The 23,633-nt window shown below is 42.4% G+C and overlaps 1 protein-coding gene across 2 annotated transcripts in view; it reads right to left on the bottom strand.

Annotated features, from left to right (window-relative positions):
• chrm4a (cholinergic receptor, muscarinic 4a) overlaps positions 1 to 23,633 on the bottom strand; it is a 35,421-nt gene that overhangs the window by 3,731 nt on the left and 8,057 nt on the right. For both annotated transcript variants that reach the window (XM_061808611.1, XM_061808601.1), the window contains 4 exons: positions 5,184 to 5,782; positions 4,691 to 4,845; positions 4,413 to 4,617; positions 187 to 270 (listed from right to left, as the gene is read on the bottom strand). In XM_061808611.1, the coding sequence (XP_061664595.1) occupies positions 187 to 270; positions 4,413 to 4,617; positions 4,691 to 4,845; positions 5,184 to 5,654 (915 nt within the window). In that variant the 5' untranslated portion in view covers positions 5,655 to 5,782. The remainder of the gene's footprint in view (positions 1 to 186; positions 271 to 4,412; positions 4,618 to 4,690; positions 4,846 to 5,183; positions 5,783 to 23,633) is intronic.

The raw sequence follows: 23,633 nt of genomic DNA, 5'->3' as shown, positions 1-23,633 counted from the left end.
TATTATACTTTGTTACCTTTAAGTGTCCCTGGCTCCCTGAAAATGGGGCTATATCAGTCTAAAATGTGAGGTTACCTGAAATGACTTTTTGGTTTACACAGTTCACACTTTATAGGGATATGTAGTAAACTAAGAACATCATTACAAAGACTAAAAGCAATAAAAAGCAAAAACATAAACGCTTACCTCACATATCACATCATTGCTCGCTTTTGGTTCTGTTGGGGGAATGAAAGCTGTGGACGAATCATTGGAGCTCTCTTTTTCCTCCTGGATGAGATGTTGATAGTTTAACAGCCAGACAGATTTCAACAGCACGATTCAAGTAATATGCACGTGATGGAAAGTAAAAACCTACAACTGAAGTACTCATAAACTTCTCTGACCAGCTGAGGTGCGGGACTAACCTGGTCATATTACACTGCTCTAACAGCTTCTTGCGAGCCGTCAAAAACATTCAATAGAAGGAAGATGAGCAACAAGTAGTACAAGAAGCCTTTGGACCCGTAATGCTAACGTGGGCGGGTGCTGTCGCAGAAAACATTTTGAATTCATGCCATTTAGTACAGACAGAGAAAAAAAAAAATACAATAATTCAACAACGTAAACCTGTCCACAAGCACACGCTAAACTCCGAAACAATCACATACTGCAGGAACAGATAACACGGACATTATGTACTCTGACTGGCTTTTTGTTTTTGTTTTGACTTTTGGACTGGGGTTGACAATAACCTTTTACTTAAAAGTCACTTGATGTGAGGAGTCAGCAACAACCTGTAACGTTTGTGATTCAAAGTATTTATGTGAAAATTATCCTGAATACCTAATAAATATAACAATTGAAAAAAAACTAGCAGGGACGCATGACGCAAATTTAATCTGCATCCATAGATGAGTTGTTTGTGCGTCTGTGTGAGTTGGTGAAGAGCTCTACAATAAAAAAACAACGAAAAGCGAATCAAAAGGACAAATCCAGTTTTGGTTCTGGCCAATCAAAGGCAGAGTAGGGCGGCTTATAGTTTCATACAATGGACACAGGAGGTTGTTTTTTTTTCTGGACTGGATAACTTTTCATTGTTGTGGTAACAACCAGCGTACCGCTCATGAGCCAACAACCCGCTGAGTGGATGCCCTCAACTGGGACAAAGGGAAAGCTAACTGTTCATTGCATTTGCTAGCCTGCGAGCTCGCGAGCTGACGAGCTAAGAACTGGAGCAAAAGTGCTCACTCCACAACGATGAGGAATATTTGCTATTTGATGGAGTTAAAATGTCACCACTCAGAGGTTCGTGTGTGTTTCCATAAAACACGCACACAAACAAGCACGCACAGACGCAGTAAAGTTAACTATTTATAAACTGGGTGTAGGACAGGAGGCCTTAAGGACACGAGCCCTTAGGATATAAGCCCTTAGCCCTTATTTCAAACCTGGACACCAGCCCTTATGACTCCCAGTATAATCGCAATTGAAGAAAAATAAGAACTAAAACTGATTATTCTTTTGGACATTATTTTAAAAGACAGCACAAATGAGTAAAACCAATATTAGCACCCTTTAGCCCTTTTTAAAACGGAGATTAAATAAAGCACAAATGACAGACAAAATGAATACTTAAGCGCTCATGTCTAGATTTGAAATAAGGGTTAAGGGCTTATGTCTTAAGGCAGGGGTGCCCAGACTTTTTACCCCAAGATCTACTTTTCAAGCAGCCAGCCTCTCGCGAGCTACCGACGACAGGGTGGGGGTGTGATGATGCTCCCAATGTTATGTTATGTGATATATTATACTCTTTATACATATATATGTATATTTAAAACACAGAAGAAGCTTTTTGTGCTCTGTATTGTCTGAGCTTTCATCCTGGTTCAAGGTGGAATTTTAACATTACACACCATCTCATCCTGTACTTTCTACTTTGGTTTCAGACCAGACCTTTCCCACTCGAAAAGAGAAAATCTCATCCAGTTTAACCACTTTTTCTTCGATTATTCACATTCTCCGATAGTCATTGCATCTTACAACAACAGCATTTATTTTTAACTTTCTCCATTAATATCGAAAGTAATCATAAGCAGCATGTCCAGCGCTTCTTTGCTCTACGTTGACCAGACTGTGTTGCGAACTAAAGCTGTGGTGGTGGATGCTGTCATTTTAAAACAGATTGATGGGCTGCGTAAGTACTGTAACATTTGTAATTGTGAGTGTACGTCTTTAAGAGCGGGGGTGGGGTGGTGGTGGTGCAAGGTAGACTAGGAAAAACAGTGTGGCGGAGCAGTGGTCGTTAGAGAAAGTTCCGGCTGCTGCCTAAAAGAAACAAGAGGCTTCTTTTCATGTTTTACAGTACGTATGAGAATTGTACCATTGGATGTAACAACCATCATCATCATCATCCCTCACTCATTGAATCACATTGCAAAATGCCACAAACTGAATAGCTGTTTATTATACATTCAATTTGCATTGAATTTTGGCACACAGTCCAGCGATCGACGTATTGAGCACCCCTGTCCTAAGGGCTCATGTCCTTAAGGGCTCATGTCCATTCCCTGAAACCTATTTTGAAAGAGAGCAAGAACAACAGCGAACACAAAAATAGTGTACAAATTGTTCAAAACGTAGAACTGTCCAATATAGATGGACCACAACACAACAACTCGGAGGATAAACTATTTCTCAGATTTGTGATGTTAAGTTGCGGGGACTTGCTGTTCCAGGACTGGGACCCATTGTTATGTTATGACGTGTGCACCCTAGGACTCACATAGCCTGAAGTAGGAAATGATTTTTGTAATGGGTGACAAATGTTGATACTTTCAGATGATACGTCGCATCATTAATTTAAAAGTTTTTACAACAGAAGTTGTAATGAAAGTTCTTTTCGCAGTGCCTGATGAAAATGATAATTAGAAAATAGCGCAACTCGTGCTCCACTTTCTGCTTCTTGTCAGTTTTGTGATTAATAAACCACACAACACCAATAGCCATCAAGTCAACACTCCTTTAAAGATATTTTCCCCTTTGTTGGATTTAGATTTTTTTTAGATGAGCTGCTACAGCTGCTTAGTTCAGGGAGATCCAGGCCTACTGGCAACCCCCAACTTCTGAAAAAAAACAAACTAAAATACTTATTTTTTCATCTATCGAATGACAGAAAAATATTGTAGCTAGCTACAGAATGTTTTGCCCTGAAGTCTCATTCATCAATGTGCAAGCATGTGGTATGATTTTTGTTTTTTGTTTTTTTGTTCAATGTGTTACACCAACGTTAGTAGGTGGTGATTTGTAAAACTGAATGGAACTATGTTTTTTCCAAACATGTGAATGCAAGTGTGAATAATTTTTAATAATAGCAATTGTGTACATATGTGCCCCGCAATTGGCTGGAGACCAGTCCAGGATGTACCATTGGATACGTTCCAGTTCACCCACAACAGTAATGAGGGGTGATTATGAATCTCATGTTCCCACGTTCTAGGAAAAACAAGACATGAACAATTCCAAATATGGATCACAGTTATACAAAATAAAAAAATTGTTCACTAGGGTTGGGGTTAGGGTGGATGGAATAATAACCATGAAACAGATCGACATAAAAACACTAACAAACATCCATCCATCCATCCATTTTCTTTGCCACTTATCCTCACGAGGGTCGAGGGAAGTGCTGGAGCCTATCCCAGCTGTCAACGGGGAAGAGGCGGGGTACACCCTGAAATGGTTTCCAGCCAATCGCAGGGCACATGGAGAAATACAAAGAGTCGCTCTCACAGTCACACCTCGGGGTAATTTATAGTGTCCAATGAATGTTGCATATTTTCGGGATATGGGAGGAAACCGGAGTGCCCGGAGAAAACCCACGAAGGCACGGGGAGAACATGCAAACTCCACACAGGTGGGGCCTGGATCGAACCCGGGTCCTCAGAACTATGAGGCCAACGCTTTACCAGCTGAGTCACCGTGCCCCCCTAACAAACATATCATTATAAAAAAAAAAAAAAAAGAGAGCAGCGGTGAAAATAATTGGTACAAATCTCACATCGTGGTCCACAACGAGACCTCGAGCATGCAACACAGTAGATTGTAGACCAGTATGAGAGCATGTAAGGACCAGGACACCTAATTTAAAACATCTGCTTCCTATTCACAACTATTGGTGAAATGGGCCAAAGTGTAAAGTTGGGTGTGCACTCACTTTTTTTTTGTCAGTGGTTAAGCTATTTTAAGGGTTAGTGGAAATCTAGATACTGTATAAAAGATGAACGCTGAATCCTTCCAATTGTTGCACAGTGTAACTTCTTCAGCGATAACCCATAAAAATATATAATACAATATTGACCAAAACCTGAGGGCAGTACAGTCATGTTTGTGAGATGGACCGAAAGACGGACAGAGAGCGACTTCAGACGAACCTGCGCTGTGAGCCCAGGACTGGGTTGAGCCGGCGTGTGTGGTCCGCCCGATTTGGCTGCCCCCGCCCTGCCGTTCTTCACAGCCTCATCAACAGTGGTTGTCGAGTCCAGACTGAGCTTGGGACTCATGTGAGGACTCTTCCGAGGACTGCTTTCATTGTTGTTGTTCTGTTTTAGCATGTTACTCTTCGTCATGCTGGGTGCTCTGGGAAAATATCAAGTATGATGAGTAGATACAGGCAAATATTCCTCAAATTTTTGTCAAATTGGAATTTTACTTTGAGACTTTCTTCTCTTTCTTGTCGGGTTTATGTTTGGAAACCCTGCTCCTTGATGCCAGTGAGATGTGGATGTAGAGCACGGTCATAATTATAACTGGGAGATAGAACGCCGCTATTGCGGTGCCAAACGTCACCGCAGGGTTCGACAGGAACTGGACAAAAATACAGAGACATTTATTTTTCACGTCATGGATACCTTTTTTTTTTTTTTTTAAAAGTTTATAATCAAAGAGAAATTTATGGCTTGAATTATTGCGAGTTTACTCAAAGAAAACTTTTAAAAATGATTTTCTTCTAATATTTGTACTTTGTGTTGGACAAATGAGGACTCTATTCTCTGTCCGTGCAGGTGTGTGAATATGATCTGCGTGTGCAAAATAATTTGCCAAGAAGCCTTCCAAAAAAAAGAACATTTCATTCTTCGTCACCATCTACAGTTTGCATTCCCGCTTGTTTGCAGTAGTGCATGTCCTTTTTTTTTTCTGCGTACCTGAATGTAACATTCTCCAGGTGGCACCGTCCTCTGCCCGACGATGAACTGCCAGAACAAGATGGCGGGGGCCCAAAGGATGAAGGATAAGATCCAGGCTGCCGCAATCATCAACCCCGCCATCTTTGTGGTCCTTCTCGCAGGGTACGTGAGGGGCTTGGTCACACAGAAGTAACGATCAAAACTAATAATCAACAGGTTCATCACTGATGCATTGGACACTACGTAATCCAAAGCAAGCCACAGGTCACAGACCACGGGCCCAAGAGGCCAGTATCCAACGATGATATAAACAGTGTATAAATTCATGCTGAACACACCAATGATCAGGTCAGCGCATGCCAATGAGAACAAGAAATAGTTATTGACAGTTTGCAAGTGGCGGTTGACTTTGATGGACAGCATGACTAAAATGTTCCCCGTGACAGTCACAAGGCTCAGCGACCCAGTGACCAGGGCGATAAAAAACATCTCCACCGCCTTGTACGGACTCGCGGCTCCCGTGCCGTCGGCCGCCGGCGAGCAGAATGTCGAATCATTGGTGGACACGTTGCACGTTGCGTTGGCCAACAGGTCACTGGACTTGTTGACTGAGGATCCTGGAGGGGAGCAGCAAGAGAGAAATTAATATTGTCAGAAGAACAGTAAGTCTCAAATGCAAGGTCTTTCAAGGCATTATGTCCATCAGTTACGATGGAATTTCTCTTGGTGTGGTGCAGACCTCAACTGTGATTGAGAAATCTCATAACAAGAGTGAACCCCACCCTATTCGTGATTTGGGATTTACCAATTCCCCTTTCTTTTACTGTGGAACAGAAGCTGTTTGGCCCGGATCTCAAAGGGGCACCAGTCGTCGTTGCTTGGCGCTGACCCTTACTGGACACTCTTAAGGACTTACAGTCAGGGAACGTGCAATCAGCTGATTTGGCACAGTCCTCCAGGGCAGGGCCCCCCAATATTTTTCGCAAAGCAGACCGCTTTATGTAAAGACTAATTCTGACAGGTCATTAATGCCCACAAAATGGCCTCCGCACTGAAGTCAACTAAGGAAGTAAGGAATCAATTTATGAAATAATTCCATCAAAAGTTTTGTTTGCTTGAACAAGTTACTCATAAATGACACAACACTACTCGAGCCCCATCTACCCCGCTGCTCCAGGAAAAAAACGAGAACTGGAAAATACTTAGTTCCAGGAGACTTGCATCAGCAATACTTGCCGCAATCAATGACGTCAGTTAGGAGAAGTGGAGTCAGGATCATTTTAAACAGTGCTCCCATCCGTATCTTACGTTTGAAAGGAAGCAAATTTTCCACAAAGGGTAATGCGAGGTGACATAGAGCTGAGGATAATAGACTTTCTGGAGAAACCTTAACATGTTTGTATGTGAGGAAGGAGCGAAGGTTAGCCTGGGTTGTTAGTGGTTAGTACAGAGAGTTTTCACTGCATGTGCATCCTACACGTGTACTGCATTTTTTTCAAAAACAAATCATCTGTAAGTCTTTTTTTGCAGGTAATGTTGTGAAAGGAATATGAAATTATATTAAATAGTTTGGGGGTGAAGTTGGCACGGAGGCGCAGGTGGAAAGCGTTAGCCTCACAGTTCTGAGGACCCGGGTTCAATCCCAGCCATCCCTGTGTGGAGTTTGCATATTCTCCCCGTGCCTGCGTGGGTTTTTTCTGGGCACTCAGGTTTCCTCCCACATCCTCAAAACATGCAAGATTAATTGGACACTCTAAATTGCCCCCAGGTGTGATTGTGAGTGCGGCTGTTTGTCTCCATGTGTCCTGCGATTGGCTGGCAACCAGCTCAGGGGGTACCCCGCCTCCTGCGTGTTGAGAGCTGGGATAGGCTCCAGCACTCCCCGCGACCCTTGTGAGGATAAGCGGCTAAGAAAATGGCTGGATGGTGTTTGGGATGAATGAGTTATATTTAAGGTATGAACCATTAATCTTGCAATAAGCGGGGCATCAATTGCTGGCATGTTTGGCTATTCGCGGCAGAGCTCTGGTCTCAACTGCAACACAGAGGACTATTGTTTTTTTGCATCATAGAAACAGTTGTCTTTAGGTGACATAATGAATGAAACTCTTAAGTCAAGTTACCACTGTATTTGCTAAAGTGATAACAAATACACTTGTAGGCAATGGGATGAGTTGGAAAAGGTTGGAGCATCCTCTCCGAGGCAAGGAAAACGTTTCTGCCCCAAGTGGACGAGTTTAAGTATCTTTGGGTCTTGTTCACGAGTGAGGAAAAAATGGAGTGGGAGATCCACAGGTGGACTGGTGCAGTGTCTTCAGTGATGCACTCTATAGGTCAATGGTGGTAAAGGAGCTGAGCCTCAAGGAAAAGCTCTCAATTTCCCGATGGATTTCCATTTCCACCTTTACCTATGGACACAAGGTGGGGGTTGTGACCAAAAGATCCCATAGACAAGCGGCTGAAATGAATTTCCTCATCAGGGTATCTTGGCTCTCCCTGCGAGATTGGGTCAGGAGTTCGGTTATCCAGGAGGGGCTCAGAGTCGAACTGCTTCTCCAACACGTTGAGAGGAGCCAGATGAGGTGGCTCAGCTATCTCTTTGAGATGCCACCCGAACGCCTACCCTGGTGAGGTGTTTCGAACACGTCCCACCAGAAAAGGCCCCGGGGACAGACCAGGACATGCTGGGGAGTACTACATAATATGTATGGAAGAGCTGGATGGAGTCCCTGGGGAGAGGGAAGTCTGGGACTCCCTGGTTCCCCTGTGACCCTACCTCAGATCATTGGAAGAAAATGAAGGGATGGACTTTTTCATGATCCTGCCGGTCCAGCCCTGGCTGCGCGGGTGCCCATGCGGTCGCGCTGATTGGGAGGCACACACCTGGGCCTCATGCTGGCTAATTGGCCCCGGTGTATATAGGACCATGGGTACGACTGGTCCGGCATCAGATCGTTGCGGTTCATGCCCCGTTCCAGCACTCCCATATCGCTGATCGTATTCCCGTGTGTACCGACCTCCGCCTGTCCTCCGACCAACCCTGTAAGCCTGACTCCTTTGATCGACCTCCCGTGTACCGACTCCTGCCTTCCCGCTGACCTGCTCTCTCCGCCTGACGTCCTGACTACCGCTGCTGCACCTGACTGCCTGCCCGATCAACGACCGTGGAACAATAAAGGTTTTTCCCGAATTACCTCTGCATCTCCCGTGTACTCCTGCATTTGGGTCCTACCTCCGTTCCGATGGGTTGTGAGAGACTTTAAGGTTTACTGTCATCATAATTTGTGGTACTACTGGATAGATCTGTATTTCTTAGTTGAATGTAGGATAACAATAATGTTTTTGCGTTTTTTTTGTCAATTAAAATTTTCAACAAAAACAGTATGAGACTTTAAATCCAAATAAATACAGTATTACAGACTTGCACAATGGTGAGTAACATTTAATAAGGAAAATAGTAGTTGAAAGGAAGAGCTGCTCATGGTGCGCGTAATGGGTCAACAGCCATTTAAACCTGCAGAACCTCAAGTGGTCTTGCGGCGGTTTGGTAAAGAGTTTATTTTCAAATGTGCAATGGTTAATGTTATTAATCTGACTAAAAGTAACATTTATAAGGAAAGCTCAAACGACTGTACGGGTGAGATTAACAACTCTGAACAATAAATGTATTCACTTGGTGCTTTGAAGTCACACAAGTAGCTAAAAGCTATTTCGATACTCAGTGTACCATTTTTTTCTGGAACATGCTGAGTCAAGTTATTCCAAGCAATTTAACAATGAGACTGGTTTTTCGTGATAACATTCAGTGAATCCATTATAAGTGCTGAACAAAGTCAGCAGGAGATGGAAAGGCAGAGGGTAATGAGAGTGGGGGGGGGGTACTTTTTTTTTTAGGATTGAGTCATATTTTTTTTCCATTATATTTTTTAAACTATTGAGTAGTGCATACAAGCATTATATATTTGCACAACCGCAATGTAGTTTTAGATGAAGCCTCAAAGTAAGACTGTGTGTGGAAATAATTGCTTTAATGGATTTGTTATTTTTTTTTGTGGGGAGGGAGCCAATTGTATGCATTTAACAAATGCCTCGATGACATAAGAAAGAAAAAAATTCCAGAAACAAATCTGCATCTGCACAGAATCGCATTAGTGTTTTACTTTTACTTTTCTCAGCGATTCCTCCACGATGCATGTAAACAGAAAACCCTTCATCCCTCAATCCTGCTTCGACCGCTTCTCCAAGTTGGGTCGTGGGGCAGTAGCTTTAGCAGGGATGCCCAGACTTACATCTACCGTGCCACTTCATCCAGCTCTTCTGGGGGGACCCCAAGGCATTCCCAGGCCATAGGTAATCATAGAAATGTAGATCGACTAGTAAAGTGAAAGCTTCGCCTTTCGACTTAGCTCCCTCTTTACCCCAATGGACCGACACAAAGTCCGCATCACTTCAGACGCTGCACCGATCTGTCTGTCGACCTCCCGCTCCATTCTTCCCTCACTCGTGAACAAGACCCCAAGAACCTTGAACTCCTCCATTTGGGGCATGCCACCCTTTTCCGTCTGAGGCCCATGGTCTCAGATTTGGAGGTGTTGAACTTCTCGACCTCACAAACTGGCTCAAACTTCCTCCCTGCCAAAGAGGTGGCCTTCTACATGCCTAGAGCCAGTTTCTGTAGTTGGGGGATCAGATTACCAAGGTCCCCACTTTCGGCCATGACCCATGGGTGCAGACCCGGCCAGCATGCATTTGCCTTCAAGCCCCACCTCCAGGCCTGCCTCCCGAGGGGGGCCCCACTGACCCGCGTCCATGCAAGGGAAACCTAGATCCTTTATTTTTACACATCATAGGGGTTTACGGAGCCATGCCTTGTCTGATCCCTCACCGAGGACCTGTTTGGCATGGGAGACCCTATAAAAGGCATAAAGTCCCAGACAACTTAGCTCCTAGGATCGTTGGGACACACAAAACCCTCCACCGCGATACGGTGACGGCTCAAGGACGGGTAAAAAGAAAACCATGCGTGTATTATCTTTACTGTGCACAGTCACTGAGAACAAAAAAATCTGTCTGCACTCTGCAAGCTGACAGTCCAACTTCAGTATGTAAATGATGCAGTCAGCAATTTATTGAATGCTCCAATTCAGTTCAATATTGTACTGCAGCAGAAGTCGCTCCGAGGGATTTTTTTTTTTCATTTGTTTGTTCTTTGCCTGAAGAAAAGGCCAACAACAAAATGTGAAAATAATTTGGGATTTGTTTTCTGCCGAGTTATCCATCAATCCCTTCCATTAATATTGTCAACATGTCAACAGCATCTTTTTGCATTCCCACAGTGTCAGAGAGAATTTTAAGAGTGCAAACTCTCGTTGGATGTCTAAATAAATAACTAATGAACGTTATCCAAACTAATTGATGAAGGTACAAACTAAAGAAAGTACCCTAACTGATATTTAATATACATATAACTGAATTATATCCAATTATATAGATATAGTAGTGTCCTTGATTGTACTGTTTAATTGTAAATTTTATGAATATTTGAAAAAAACCTGAAACTTTAATTAGTTTGATAAATATTTTTTCAGTGTATGTAACTAAATACTTTGTGCGTAGGTTGAAAAGAATTTAAAAATCATTCTGTTCTCTTTTTTAGTCACATTTTACAGAAAGACCCACCAATATTGGATTTTTGGGTTTGTACAACGTTCGCAGGTCAGATAACCTATGGACAAACAAACATTCGTACTCACTTTCACACCCATGTACAATTGAGAATGAACCTAAAGGGCTTGTTTTGGGAATGTGGGAGGAAGCCAAAGTATCTGGAGAAAACTCACACACGAACAGAGAGTACAAGCAAAGTCAATGTATACTGTATAATAATAATAATGGTACTGGAGTATGCTGAGCTGATCATATGGTTAGGGACTGCTCCGACAGCGCCGACTAAGATGCCTAGGCCACGTCCCCCTAATGCAAGATGGCCACATCCCCAAAGCCATCCTGTACGGCGAGCTGGTTGCTGGCGAGCTACGGGACGATCGCAGCCGCGCTGCTGCAATGTTGTCAAGAGGGACCTGAACGCCACCAAGATGAACCCAGAGACCTGGGAGAACCTGGCAGACGACCGCTGAAAGTGGAGAGAGGCCCTGACTCGACTCGGCACCTCAAAAAAGGTCGAATCATGCCCTTCCAGGTCTCAACGGGCACAAAAGCGGTCACAACAGATATCTACTTGTTTTCTGAAACCTTGGAAACCTCCAGTTCACTAAGACTTCATATTTTATAGTGATGTTTGTGTTAAAATATTCCATGTCGGGAGACGTTTCATCAATTTAAAAAAAATAAAAAAAATTAAAAAAAAAAGGAACGCAAGCCATAAAAGGACTTTATTGGCAAATTTGCCTCACAGGGGACGGGGAATTCACTGGAACCAATAGATCCGTTACAATGGCCACATAGTTGACGGACAAAAGAGAAAGCCGGAAGAATGGAATTGATTCCGTTTCATACATAATGGTGGTTGTATGCAACAGTGTTTCCCAACCTTTGAGCCAAGGCATGTACAGTATTTTACATTAGAAAAACTGTACAGGGTTACTTGACTTATGAGTTTATTTAGTTCTATTTCAAGCTTGATATCAAGTCAATTTTATCCATTGAAATGAGGTAATTTGACCTTCTTCTAATACAGACCGCCAATATATACCAATACTGTATATATTTTCAGTACATACAGAAAGACAGGTCTTTGTTTACAACTATCTGTCTTTGTCTTCTTCCTCCTCTTTTCCTTTCAGTTTGTCCTGTTAGGGGTCGCCACAGCGTGTCATCTTTTTCCATCTAAACCCGTCTCATGCATCTTCTTCTTTAACACCCACTGTCCTCAGGTCCTCCCTCACAACACCCATCAACCTTCTCTTTGGTCTCCCTCTCGGTCTTTTGCCTGAAAGTTCCATCCTCAGCACCCTTCTACCAATATACTCACTCTCTCGCCTCTGAACATGTCCAAACCATCGAAGGCTGCTCTCTCTAACCTTTTCTCCAAAACATCCGACTTTGGCTGTCCCTCTAATGAGCTCATTTCTAATCCTATCCAAACTGCTCACTCAGAGCGAGAACCTCAACATCTTCATTTCTGCCACCTCCAATTCTGCTTCCTGTTGTTTCTTCATTGCCACCGTCTCTAATCCGTACATCATGGCCGGCCTCACCACTGTTTTGTAAACTTTGCCCTTCATCCTAGCAGAGACTCTTCTGTCACATAGAACACCAGACACCTACCGCCAGTTGTTCCAACCTGCTTGGACCCCTTTCTTCACTTCCTTACCACACCCTCCATTGCTCTGTATTGTTGACATCAAATATTTGAAGTTGTCCACCCTTGCTATCGCTTCTCCCTGGAACTTCACTCTTCCCCCACCGCCCCTCTCATTCATGCACATATACTCTGTTTTACAACTCTTCATTCCTCTCCTTTGCAGTGCGTGCGTCCAATTGTTCCTCCACTATGTCATTGTATTCACTGAAATTTTACCAAAAGTACTGGTGGTATTTTTACTCTGTATAGCTATTGTTGAGTCACCTAGAGTGAATACTTCTACTGGTTTTGGTCTGGAAAAAAAAAAAAAAAAAAAGTATCAGACATCCCAAATTACCGGTAAAAGGATATTCTTGAATCAGGTCAAAATTGACATTGAGCATACAATATGTGCATGAACAATGGATGTATATATGTATTAAGACTTAAAATGTGACTTCTTATACAAAGAAAAATTATTATTGTGAAGATAAAAAGCTCGATTTTCCTGCCTAGCACACAATGGGCCTGCCGTGTGGCATATTCCTGCAAGGAGGCTGGTTAGAAAGGGTTGTCGACGTAAGTAGCCGGCCTATTTAACATTCGAGGCTGTCTGTGGCAGCATTTTATCCGGCGCCAATCAAAGTGGCTTAATTCATTCATTCCGTTTAAGTGATGTGTAATAAGCGTCTCGCATGCGTGGAGAAAGCAGTACGCGCGAGAGTGCATTGTTTCATGGCTGGCATGGCAAAAAGACAACATGGATAAAAATACAACTGCATAGCGGCCAGTAAGGGGATTCCAAAAAATATAACAATGGCGATAATAATAATAATAATAATAATGCATTTCATTAATTGAGGTCTACTCTACAATGATTAAGAGCTGCCACATCAGCACATCCAAGGACCTGGCGTGTCTTGTCTGCCTGCATGTACACCGCAACCACCAGAGCCAAATACTCTACTCAAGTAAGAGTATTGTTACTTTAAAATAACCAGACTTGGGCAAAAGTAAAAATCAGTCTTCCAAATAATTAATTATAAGTAAGAAAATAGTGAAAAACTGCAAGCAATGAGTACATGTAACTAGAAAGCAGCTTCTGAATGTCCAGTAAAATACAAAAAAACTAAGTGTGAGTGTTCAAATTCAGAAATTTTGTCTCCGTTGCATTCTAACATTATTGTAACGGAGGTTGATCCAAGGTACTGCAAGTCACAAGAAAATCTTAACTCTTTGCTCTCAGCTCCTGAGTGAAGTCCCAAGTCCCGACATTACAGTAAAACGTGCTCAACACCAAGGAGCCATATCAACACATCCACATTGTCGGCAGCTCTGATCATGTACGGTATAAAGCACCTCATCACCACCGCAGACCCCCGTGGTCTATGCTTGTGATCGGCGCCTCAACACAGCAAAAGGCGGGGTTTTGTCCAGTGGAACGCCTCGACATCGTACGGCACTCGAGCAGCTCATGGGCCTCCCCCCTGTACATTGTGACCAAGGCTGAGAGCGACAACCCCAATTGATATCCCGTCCTGCAAATACAAGATTTCTCCGCCCACCTGACGGAGACCACCATTTGAAGTGGGTGACGCAGATGTTTGAGCACCTGATGGACACTCTGATGCCCGACCTGTTGTTCTTGTTTCACTACTTGAATGACATCCTGGTGGGCAGTGCCGATGTGATTGATCATCTGACAAATCTCTGGCTGCTCTTATACCGGGTCAGGGAGCAGACTCCCTCTTCTCTCCATTGTGAACTCCATGCAGGAGTTCTTGAGTATGGTGAACTTCTATAACAGGTTCATCCCCCCCCCACAATTCACCTCATGCAAACCTTGCGCAAGGCCCTGTGGGGGAAAAGCACACAAGGACAAAGCGGGCTGGTCCTCAGAGATGAACAAAGCTTTCAACACCGCTAAGGCTGTCCCGGCCACCATAGCTCTACCCGCGCACTTGTCTTCCAAAGCGCCGCTTGCGCTCACGACAGAAGCATCAGACTACGCAGTGGGAGCACTGTAAACCGTGATCGGGCAGGGCCTGGCAGCCACTGGCCTTCTTTTGCGAGCATCTCTGTGACAACCATAGAAAAGTATAGAACCTTCCATTGGGAGCTTCTTCTCTTCTCTCTCCATCTTCTTATTTACTGCAATTCCAAAACTTCACGACATTATTGTGAAAATAGCCAATCGGACAAAAATAAGGGATTCGGGGGTACTCACGTTAATTATGTTGAAAAACAAATTTTGATTAAGAAGGGGCCAAGAAAAATCCTACTCTACAATACTATAATCACATAAATATATAAAGAGCACGAGCTGTTTGTGATCTGAATTCAGATTTGGAGGCTAAATATAGTTCTAATGAGGATCTATCTTAGCGTATGGCGTTGGAAAAAGTTTCTGGAGTGACAATAGAGCTGAAGGCCACAAGGGAGCGCCTGCAATCCTCTGCGTTGGCTGTGCTGGCCGTGACGCAAACAACACAAAAGACAAAACTGAAAGAATTATCCAGCAAAAAAAAAAAAAAAAAGCTCTCAGCCTGCTCTCTTTTTCGTTTGCTTATTTCCTGAAGAACCGCAAAGGACAACATTAAGCCCCACATTGACTGTGTTTGGCTTCCTCCTGTTGGGTTTATGGAAAAGTCATGAAAAGAACAAAAATGTCAAAGAACGGGGGGGGGGGGGGGGGGTGATCTCATTTTGTATGGTATACTGTATAATAAAACAGAAAAGTGTCACAAAGATGGGAACGATCCTTGCCTTAGGCTTTGCGTTTATTTCCCCACGCTACCTCAAGCAAGATTATTAGTTATTAAAAATTAACTTACTTTGATTAATAATCCTGGAAAAAAATGGAGCTCAGATGAAAAGGAAAAAGGAAGACTAAACCTTTAACGGTTTGGATTGGATACCTTTAAACATTAATAGTTCTTATTTCAAAAGACAATTATTCTGTTTATCACATAAAAGTGCTTCTGGAACAGTTTCTACCAAGTATTACCTAAAAAAGTATACCCAACTCTTCAAATACCACCAGGACCAACATTAAAACCCAGTAGCAAAATAATAATAATAATGATTGTATAATTATTAATCATATTAATAACAGTAGTAAGTATTATCAATCATATAATAATATTATTAAATATTTTTATTGTGTTTATTAAAAAGGTTTTATTGCTACAATGTATATTTAATATTATTGTAAGATACTCTCACATAGTGCACGGTTTGAGTATTTTAACATTGCTGATATAAACAAGATTTAAAATACATATGTATCTGCATTCATTTTTACACATTTTTTTTTGCAATAAATCCTGCTTCTAATCCTCTTAAACTGTAATGCCATTGACATTTTGTTCCAGATTTTAACTGAAATAATCAAATTGAAAAATTGTGCAGCTCCTACACTCTGGGAAGGTTTTGTTTTTTTCTCAGCCAAAAAACCCACACGGATTCTGAAATGTGTGTCCCCCCCCCCACCCCAAGATCAAAGACAAGATCACTGAAAGACAAGAAACTCTGTGGAGGATGGGAATGCCACCCCGCAATGTCGGAATCAGGATTATCCTCAATTGCTTTTATCTTTATGCATCTCCGTTTCACGTCACGCACACACCAGCAAACAATCTGTGAGGTAAGTGCAAAATATATTTTGAGGAATAAATCTGAATTTGTAACACGGTAGACTTTTCATCAAGGAGGGTCAGGTCTTAGCTTGAGGCCCCTCTCTTCATAAGACTCAAATACTACACGTACCCCAGCCTCTGCTCCGCTCCAGCAGAGCACTTCATAGCGATGCCGATCCATATTTCACAGTGTGACGCCAGCGCTGCCCTGTGCGCGGCTTAATATTAGATGTTCTCTTTGATATGTTCACAATGACGTTCCTCTCTCACACTCTCATTAGCCCCACAAATCATACCTGATATATTTTTCTCCTCAGCCACAGAATTACGAGGGCCGTTTACCACACATCCAGGGTAAATTAATATCAACTGCAGTGCATCTGACATTGAACACGATTCTTTCCGGAGTTCTGGTCGGTTGGTCTCCAATTTGTGAGAGTGAATCTTTCCATAGAAAAATAGTGTAAATTGAATTAATCTGCTCCATGGCCAAATGCTTGCCAACACCAATTTTCCATAATATGTATCGTGGAGTTGTAAGCTCTGTGACACTAATTAAAAAATGACATACAGTATTGCGGAAAAGTGTGAAGAGGTGTGTGTATCAACAAAGTCATTTTACACATTCAATAACAGACTGGCGACCAGTCCGGGGTGTAGTCTGCCTTTCGTCCAAAGTTAGCTGGGAAAGGCTTCGGTCCATCCACCATTATTAGCATAGAGCTCGTGCACGTGACGTCACCATTTTCGCTGCGCTATATTCCTGGTCAAAAAGCTCTGCTCGACAGTGTAAGGGACATTGAACCGGAGCAGAATATTAACAATAAATCGAGACTTGTTGTGCTGTTGGTTGTTACAACAGACGAGACAGATATTCAAAGAGATCATTCTATGGAATACCAGCTGAAAAGACCAGAAAAGATTGATGGATTTCGGCAATTAAACGTGATGGATGTTGCCCAACCAAATACACACGACTGTGTAGCGATCATGTAATTTCAGGGGGAATTACTCTTCTCAATCTCAAATTCCCAAGAAGTATTTACAATGCCAAGTTGTCTCATTTGAGAACAATGCGTTTAAAAAAAAAGATGGGGAGTCGTCGCCAACATACACGGAAGCGTGTTGTGACCACATGTTAATCTTCGGTAAACCTCTGCTCGACAAAAAATATATAGTATAAATATAATAGTATAGTATAGTTCTCAAATGAGTTGAATGTGTATTTAAAAAAAATAAAATAAACCGTCTGTCGCAGAGGTTTACGTGGTTAACATGTGGCCGCAACACGCTTCGGTGTACATTGTGTCATGATCCTGCCGCTTCAAAATGAGCTGTGCGGGTGCCCGCGCGGCTGCGCTAATTGGGAGGCACACACCTGTGCCTCATGCGGGCTGATCATCCCCCGTATATATAGGACCCGGTGACGACTGGTCCTCTGCCAGTTCGTTGAGCTTTATGTCCCGTTCCAGCACTCTCGTATTCCTGACTGAACCTGTGTGTACCGACCTCCGTCCGTTCTCCGACCAACCCCGTAAGCCTGACTCCTTCGATACCTCTGCCTGCGTTGATTCCCCGTGCACCGGACTGCCTGCTCGATCCCCGACCTCTGCGTACAATAAACGTGTCTCTTCTTGAACTACCTTGCGTCTTCCGAGTTCCTGCATTTGGGTCCTACCTCTCGTTCCGATGGGACGTGACACATTGGAGACGACGCCGTCTCATTTTTTTTTTAAAGCATTGTTCTCAAAGGAGCCAACTTGTATTAATTATAGTTATAAATACATATTGGGAAATGCTACGGAGGAGCCGACTCACCCCCCCCCAAATCACAATTAATGAATACGAGTTTGTGTAAAACCAGGGGTTATTGATTTAAATATTGGTATTTGTATTGAATACTAGCTGAAAAGATCGAAGGTTAACGTGTAGCCGAACACACTTCCGCGTTCATGAGCTCTGTCCCCATTGGGAACAGATCCAGCAACGAAGTATTTGTATGCATCCAGACTTTTCTCCGCTTTCAAACTCTTCCGTGTAAATCTCGACGACATACTCACCAGCTACATGTGTATATCCAGTTGTCCAAGACAACCGGAAACGGGTTAACAGTCCACTTTCTTATCGGCAAAAACATCGACTTTGCCAATAAATATGGGTCCTCTATGCTAAGTGTCTCTCAATTTTCTACGTATCTCCATTTATTATACGTGTTTACCGGTATCAGACAAAACTCTGGGTGTCGTGCTAATAGACATATTTTCGTGCCTTCTCCAATCGACTTAGCATTGACGAATGCTCTGCGAGTTGTCAATATGGCCAGTCACGTGACTTCAGTGATGTCGGTGCACGAGCTCTATAGTTATGTATTAGTAGTAGATGATTCGTTTCACGTCAACCTTTTGCTGATGTTCTCCTTAGTTGCACTTTTCATTGTCTATCCTCATGTGTTTTGTGCTCTTTTGTTTGTGCTTTCATGGTGCATTCTTTCATGTTACGGGCTCCTTTAAAAATAATCCTCACTTGTGTTCAATCTGTTTTGGATTCCTAAATTGATTTTGTCAGTCCAAACGGAAATGATTTATAGTTCAGTTTCTTTTGTTTTTACACTTAATTACAAGACTTGAATCCGTTCTTGTGCCAGAGCTTCATTTTAAACTTCTTACACCTACTTACAATGAAGAAAATAAGTATTTGAACACCCGGCGATATTGCAAATTCTCCCACTTAGAAATCATGGAGGGGTCTGAAATTTTCATCATTGGTGCATTTCCACTGTGAGAGAGATCATCTAAAAAGAAAAATCCAGAAATCACAATGTATGTTTTTTTTTAAACGATTTATGTGTGATACAGCTTCAAACACGTATTTGAACACCTGAGAAAACCAATGTTAATATTTGGTACAGTAGCCTTTATTTGCAATTACAGAGGTCAAACAGAGGTTTCCTGTAGTTGTTCACCAGGTTTGCACACACTACAGGAGGGATTTTGGCCCACTCCTCCACACAGATCTTCTCTAGATCAGACTGGTTTCTGGGCTGTCGCTGTGAAACACGGACTTTCAGCTCCTTCCCAAGATTTTCTATTGGGTTTATGTCTGGAGACTGGCGAGGCCACACCAGAACCTTGATATGCTTCTTACGGAGCCACTCCTTCGTTTTCCTGGCTGTGTGCTTCGGGTCAGTGTCATGTTGAAAGACCCAGCCACGACGCAATCTTCAAAGCTCTGACTGAGGGAAAGACGTTGTTCCCCAAAATCTCATAAAACATGGCCCCAGTCATCCTCTCCTTAATAAGGTGCAGTTGTCCTGTCCCATGTGCAGAAAAACACCCCCAAAAGCATGATGCTGCCACCTCCATGCTTCACAGTAGGGATGGTGTTCTTAGGATGGAACTCATCATTTGTCTCCAAAGATGGTTCGTGGAATTATGACCAAGAACTTCCATTTTGGTCTCATCTGACCACAAAACCTTCTCCCTAGACTTATTTGTATCATTCAAATGGTCATTGGCAAACTTAAGACGGGCCTTGAGATGAGCTGGTTTAAGCAGGGGAACCTTCCGTGCCATGCATGATTTCAAACCATGACGTCTTCGTGTATTACCAACAGTCACCTTGGAAACGGTCATTGACCAAGTCCTTTTTTCACCAAGCTGCTTGGCAATTTCTCCGTAGCCCTTTCCAGCCGTGTGGAGATGTATAATTTTGTCTCTGGTGTCTTTGGACAGTTCTTTGGTCTTAGCCATGTTAAATGTTTGAGTCTTACTGATTGTATTGGGTGGACAGGTGTCTTTATGCAGCTCACGACCTCACACAGGTGCATTTGATTCAGAAAAATACATGGAGTGGAGGTGGACTTTTAAAGGCGGACTAACAGGTCTTTGAGCGTCAGAATTTTAGCTTATAGACAGGTGTTTAAATACTTATTTGCAGCTGTTATACACAAATAAATCGTTAAAAAAAAATCATACATTGTGATTTCTGGATTTTTCTTTTTAGATTATCTCTCTCACAGTGGACATGCACCTACGATGAAAATTTCAGACCCCTCCATGATTTCCAAGTGGGAGAACCTCCAATATAGCAGGGTGTTCGAATACTTATTTTCTTCACTGTAAGTACAGCATGTGGGTACTTCTGCCACAACTCGGTTATCACACACCAACAACAAATATGCATTGATCTTCACGGGAGTGCTGGAGCCTATCCCAGCTGTCAACGGGCAGGAGGTAGGGTACACCCTGAACTGGTTGCCAGCCAATCGCAGGGCACATAGAGACAAACAGCCGCACTCACAATCCCACCTAGGGGCAATTTAGAGTGTCCAATTAATGTTGCATGTTTTTGGGATGTGGGAGGAACCCGAAGTGCCTGGCAAAAACCCACGCAGTTATGGGGAGAACATGCAAACTACACACAGGCAGGTCCGGGATCAAACCCGGGACCTCAGAACTGTGAGACAAACGCTTTCCAGCTGATCCACCAATATCCACAAATATGCAGTGTAGTTGTAATTTAATCTTAACGCTGAAGACCATTTTCTGTAAGCAGCCAGACTATCTGTAGTTTTTAATTAAATTAATGATGGGTATGGCGATGAATAAAATATCAGCAGTGTAAGCATAATTTCTCGCTCCAACCCTTTTTCTCCTCAACTTACAATTCTTTAGCAGGCATGTGGTTCTCCAACATTTGCAGCTAATACATTCCCATACAGGGACATTAGTGACTAACCAACGACATGACGTGACATGGAAACCGTGGAACTGCGCTCACAGAAACGACTGCAGCTAATTACAGCATGAAGCTGGAAGCTCCCACCATAAACTACACGTGGGGAGAGCTGTGGTTGACTCTTGTTGCATGTGAAGCCGCTTTCACGTGAAACGTGTGCGCACCTTGAAAGAAATGTGACATGTATTAGTGAAGGAAATGACCAAAGTCTTATCCTCACTTTGACTGCGGTCTTTTCAGAGAGCTTTTGAACTGGAACAGAAAAAAAAGATGCCTCTGGTGCCTTTTTTCTTTCTTGGTCATCATTACTCGTGGAACATTGCTGTTGGCGAGGTTGACATGCTCAGTGATATTCCAGTGAGTGGAACCACAATAAAAGCATGATGTCAACATTGATTTGTGATTTAAATAACGTCACATTGGGAGAAAACAACCACGCGTACCTAATGGCCTCTATTTGGCTCCGTTTTGTAGAGGTTTTGTGATTAATGTTCCTCATCCAATTGTGGCTTTATATATATTTTACTCACCATTAGACTCAGTTTTGAGTTTGAAAATTGGGCGCATTGGCCTGCGCGTATATCACATGACTCTTGATATAATTTATAAAGTAGGGCCACAAGCTAGCGTAAATGAGTAAAAACGTAAAAATATCTTTGGACTTCTTTTTGGGTTATGGAAAAGCCGAATGGTTTGGCCTATAAGTTTCCAGAAAAATAAAAGCTGCAATTAAGAGACTATCAGCTGTCCTGCTTGATGCATTGGTTGATCACTGCATGTTATACTCAAACTCGCTGGCAAATGAGGAAATGAAGCCTTCAAAACTGCTTCAGCCCTGGGAATTGTTTTGAATTAAAAATCAAGACACGACTGTAACACATTTCATTCGTCATTGTCTTCCATTGTTCCAGTGGGTTCCAAACTTTTTGGGGTTTCCCCCTGTTTTTTAGGGATGAACTTTTTATGCTGCAATGACAATTGTAAAGGGGGGTGGGGGGGGTTAAAAATTGTCAAGGGGTTAGGAGGGTGGAAAAATCCCCCCCAGTCATGGTGTCACGGACCCCCAGTTTGAAAACCACTGCATTACCCCAAGATGATACCGACTCATAAAAGAGAAGCACAGAGCCCCTACTAATTACAACTACATTCAGCATAATGGTAAGTTTTATTTTTTTATTTGTTTTTCTTTATTATGCAAGTCCATCAAAATTTGGATGTAATACCAATGTAGGGTTCCCTGTCAATGGGATTTCCTCTCTGAAAAGCAGTTGGCAAGGCCCTTACCTGACTGGAGTGTGGACCAGTAGCTCAACTAAGTGCCTAAAAGATTTTCGAGATTTAAAGGTTGCTTATTTTCTCTTTTCCCAGTTTGCGCAGATTTTAAACTGATTCATATTGCAGTGGAGCCTTGAGATACAAGTGACTTGGAGCCATCGTTGTGTGAATTATTTTTTCAATAATTTTATTAATTTATTTAGTTATTTTGCTTTGACTTACATGGTTAAATTTAAGATATGAATGCCATGTGGTTCCAGTGAACTCAACTCCATTACAAGCAGCAGTTTGGCAGACAGAAAAAAAGCTTCAAGCAGTTGAATGCCACTTCCAGTTAAGGTTTATCATCAAAATAATTATGGGACAAAAATTTGCTTTATTTTCTGTTTTCGTCTGCTTATGCTGAACAATGCAGGACCTCTGATTCATGACAATATTAACCCATTTTTAATTTCTCCTTATTAACCTATAGCTTCACTCACATGGCCTCGCCTTGTTATACTGTTTATTTTCTTCTGCTTGCCTGCTTACTTTCTGGACAGCATAAGCAAATGTTCCAACGCAGTGACATTTTAATCATGTGAATTGCCTCGTTTTTCTCACCGACCAAACATTCCGTGAAAACAGAGCTACGCTATGTTGCCCTTTATTTTTATTTTCTTAGCTCCCTCAGTACATATTCATGTTCCCCGGCACATCTCCTACATTTTTGCTTGCCTCTTCAAAAGCATATGCAAATACTAGACGAGAGCATAAGCGGGTTGTTCAAATGTAATCTAACAGCGCATACCCTATACTGTAGTTACTCTAGTCGGCAGGTTTTTACAGTGAAGAAAATAAGTATTTGAACACCCTGATACAGTATATTACAAGTTCTCCCACTTACTGTAGAAATCATGGAGGGGTCTGAAATTTTCATCGTAGGTGCATGTCCACTATGAGAGAGATAATCTAAAAAGAAAAATCCAGAAATCACAATGTATTTTTTTTAGCGCTTTATTTGTGTGATACAGCTGCAAATAAGTATTTGAACACCTGAGAAAAACAATATTAATATTTGGTACAGTAGCCTTTGTTTGCAATTACAGCGGTCAAACGTTTCCTGTTGGTGTTCACCAGTTTTGCAGACACTGCAGGAGGGATTTTGGCAAACTCCTCCACACAGATCTTCTCTAGATCATACAGGCTTCTTCCATTTTCTAATGATTGCTCCAACATTGGACTTTTTTTCCCACCAAGCTGCTTGGCAATTTCTCCGTAGCCCTTTCCAGCCATGTGGACTTGTACAATTTTGTCTTTGGTGTCTTTTGACATCTCATTGGTTTTGGCCATGTTACAAGTTTGAGTCTTACTGATTGTATGGGGTGGACCGGTGTCTTTATGCAGCTAATGACCTCACACAGGTGCATCTGATTCAGAAAAATACATGGAGTGGAGGTGGACTTTTAAAGGCGGACTAACAGGTCTTTGAGCGTCAGAATTTTAGCTTATAGACAGGTGTTTAAATACTTATTT

The sequence above is a fragment of the Syngnathoides biaculeatus genome, chromosome 2, assembly GCF_019802595.1.
Source record: "Syngnathoides biaculeatus isolate LvHL_M chromosome 2, ASM1980259v1, whole genome shotgun sequence".
NCBI lineage: Eukaryota > Metazoa > Chordata > Actinopteri > Syngnathiformes > Syngnathidae > Syngnathoides > Syngnathoides biaculeatus.
This window is presented reverse-complemented; position numbering and strand designations above follow the sequence as displayed.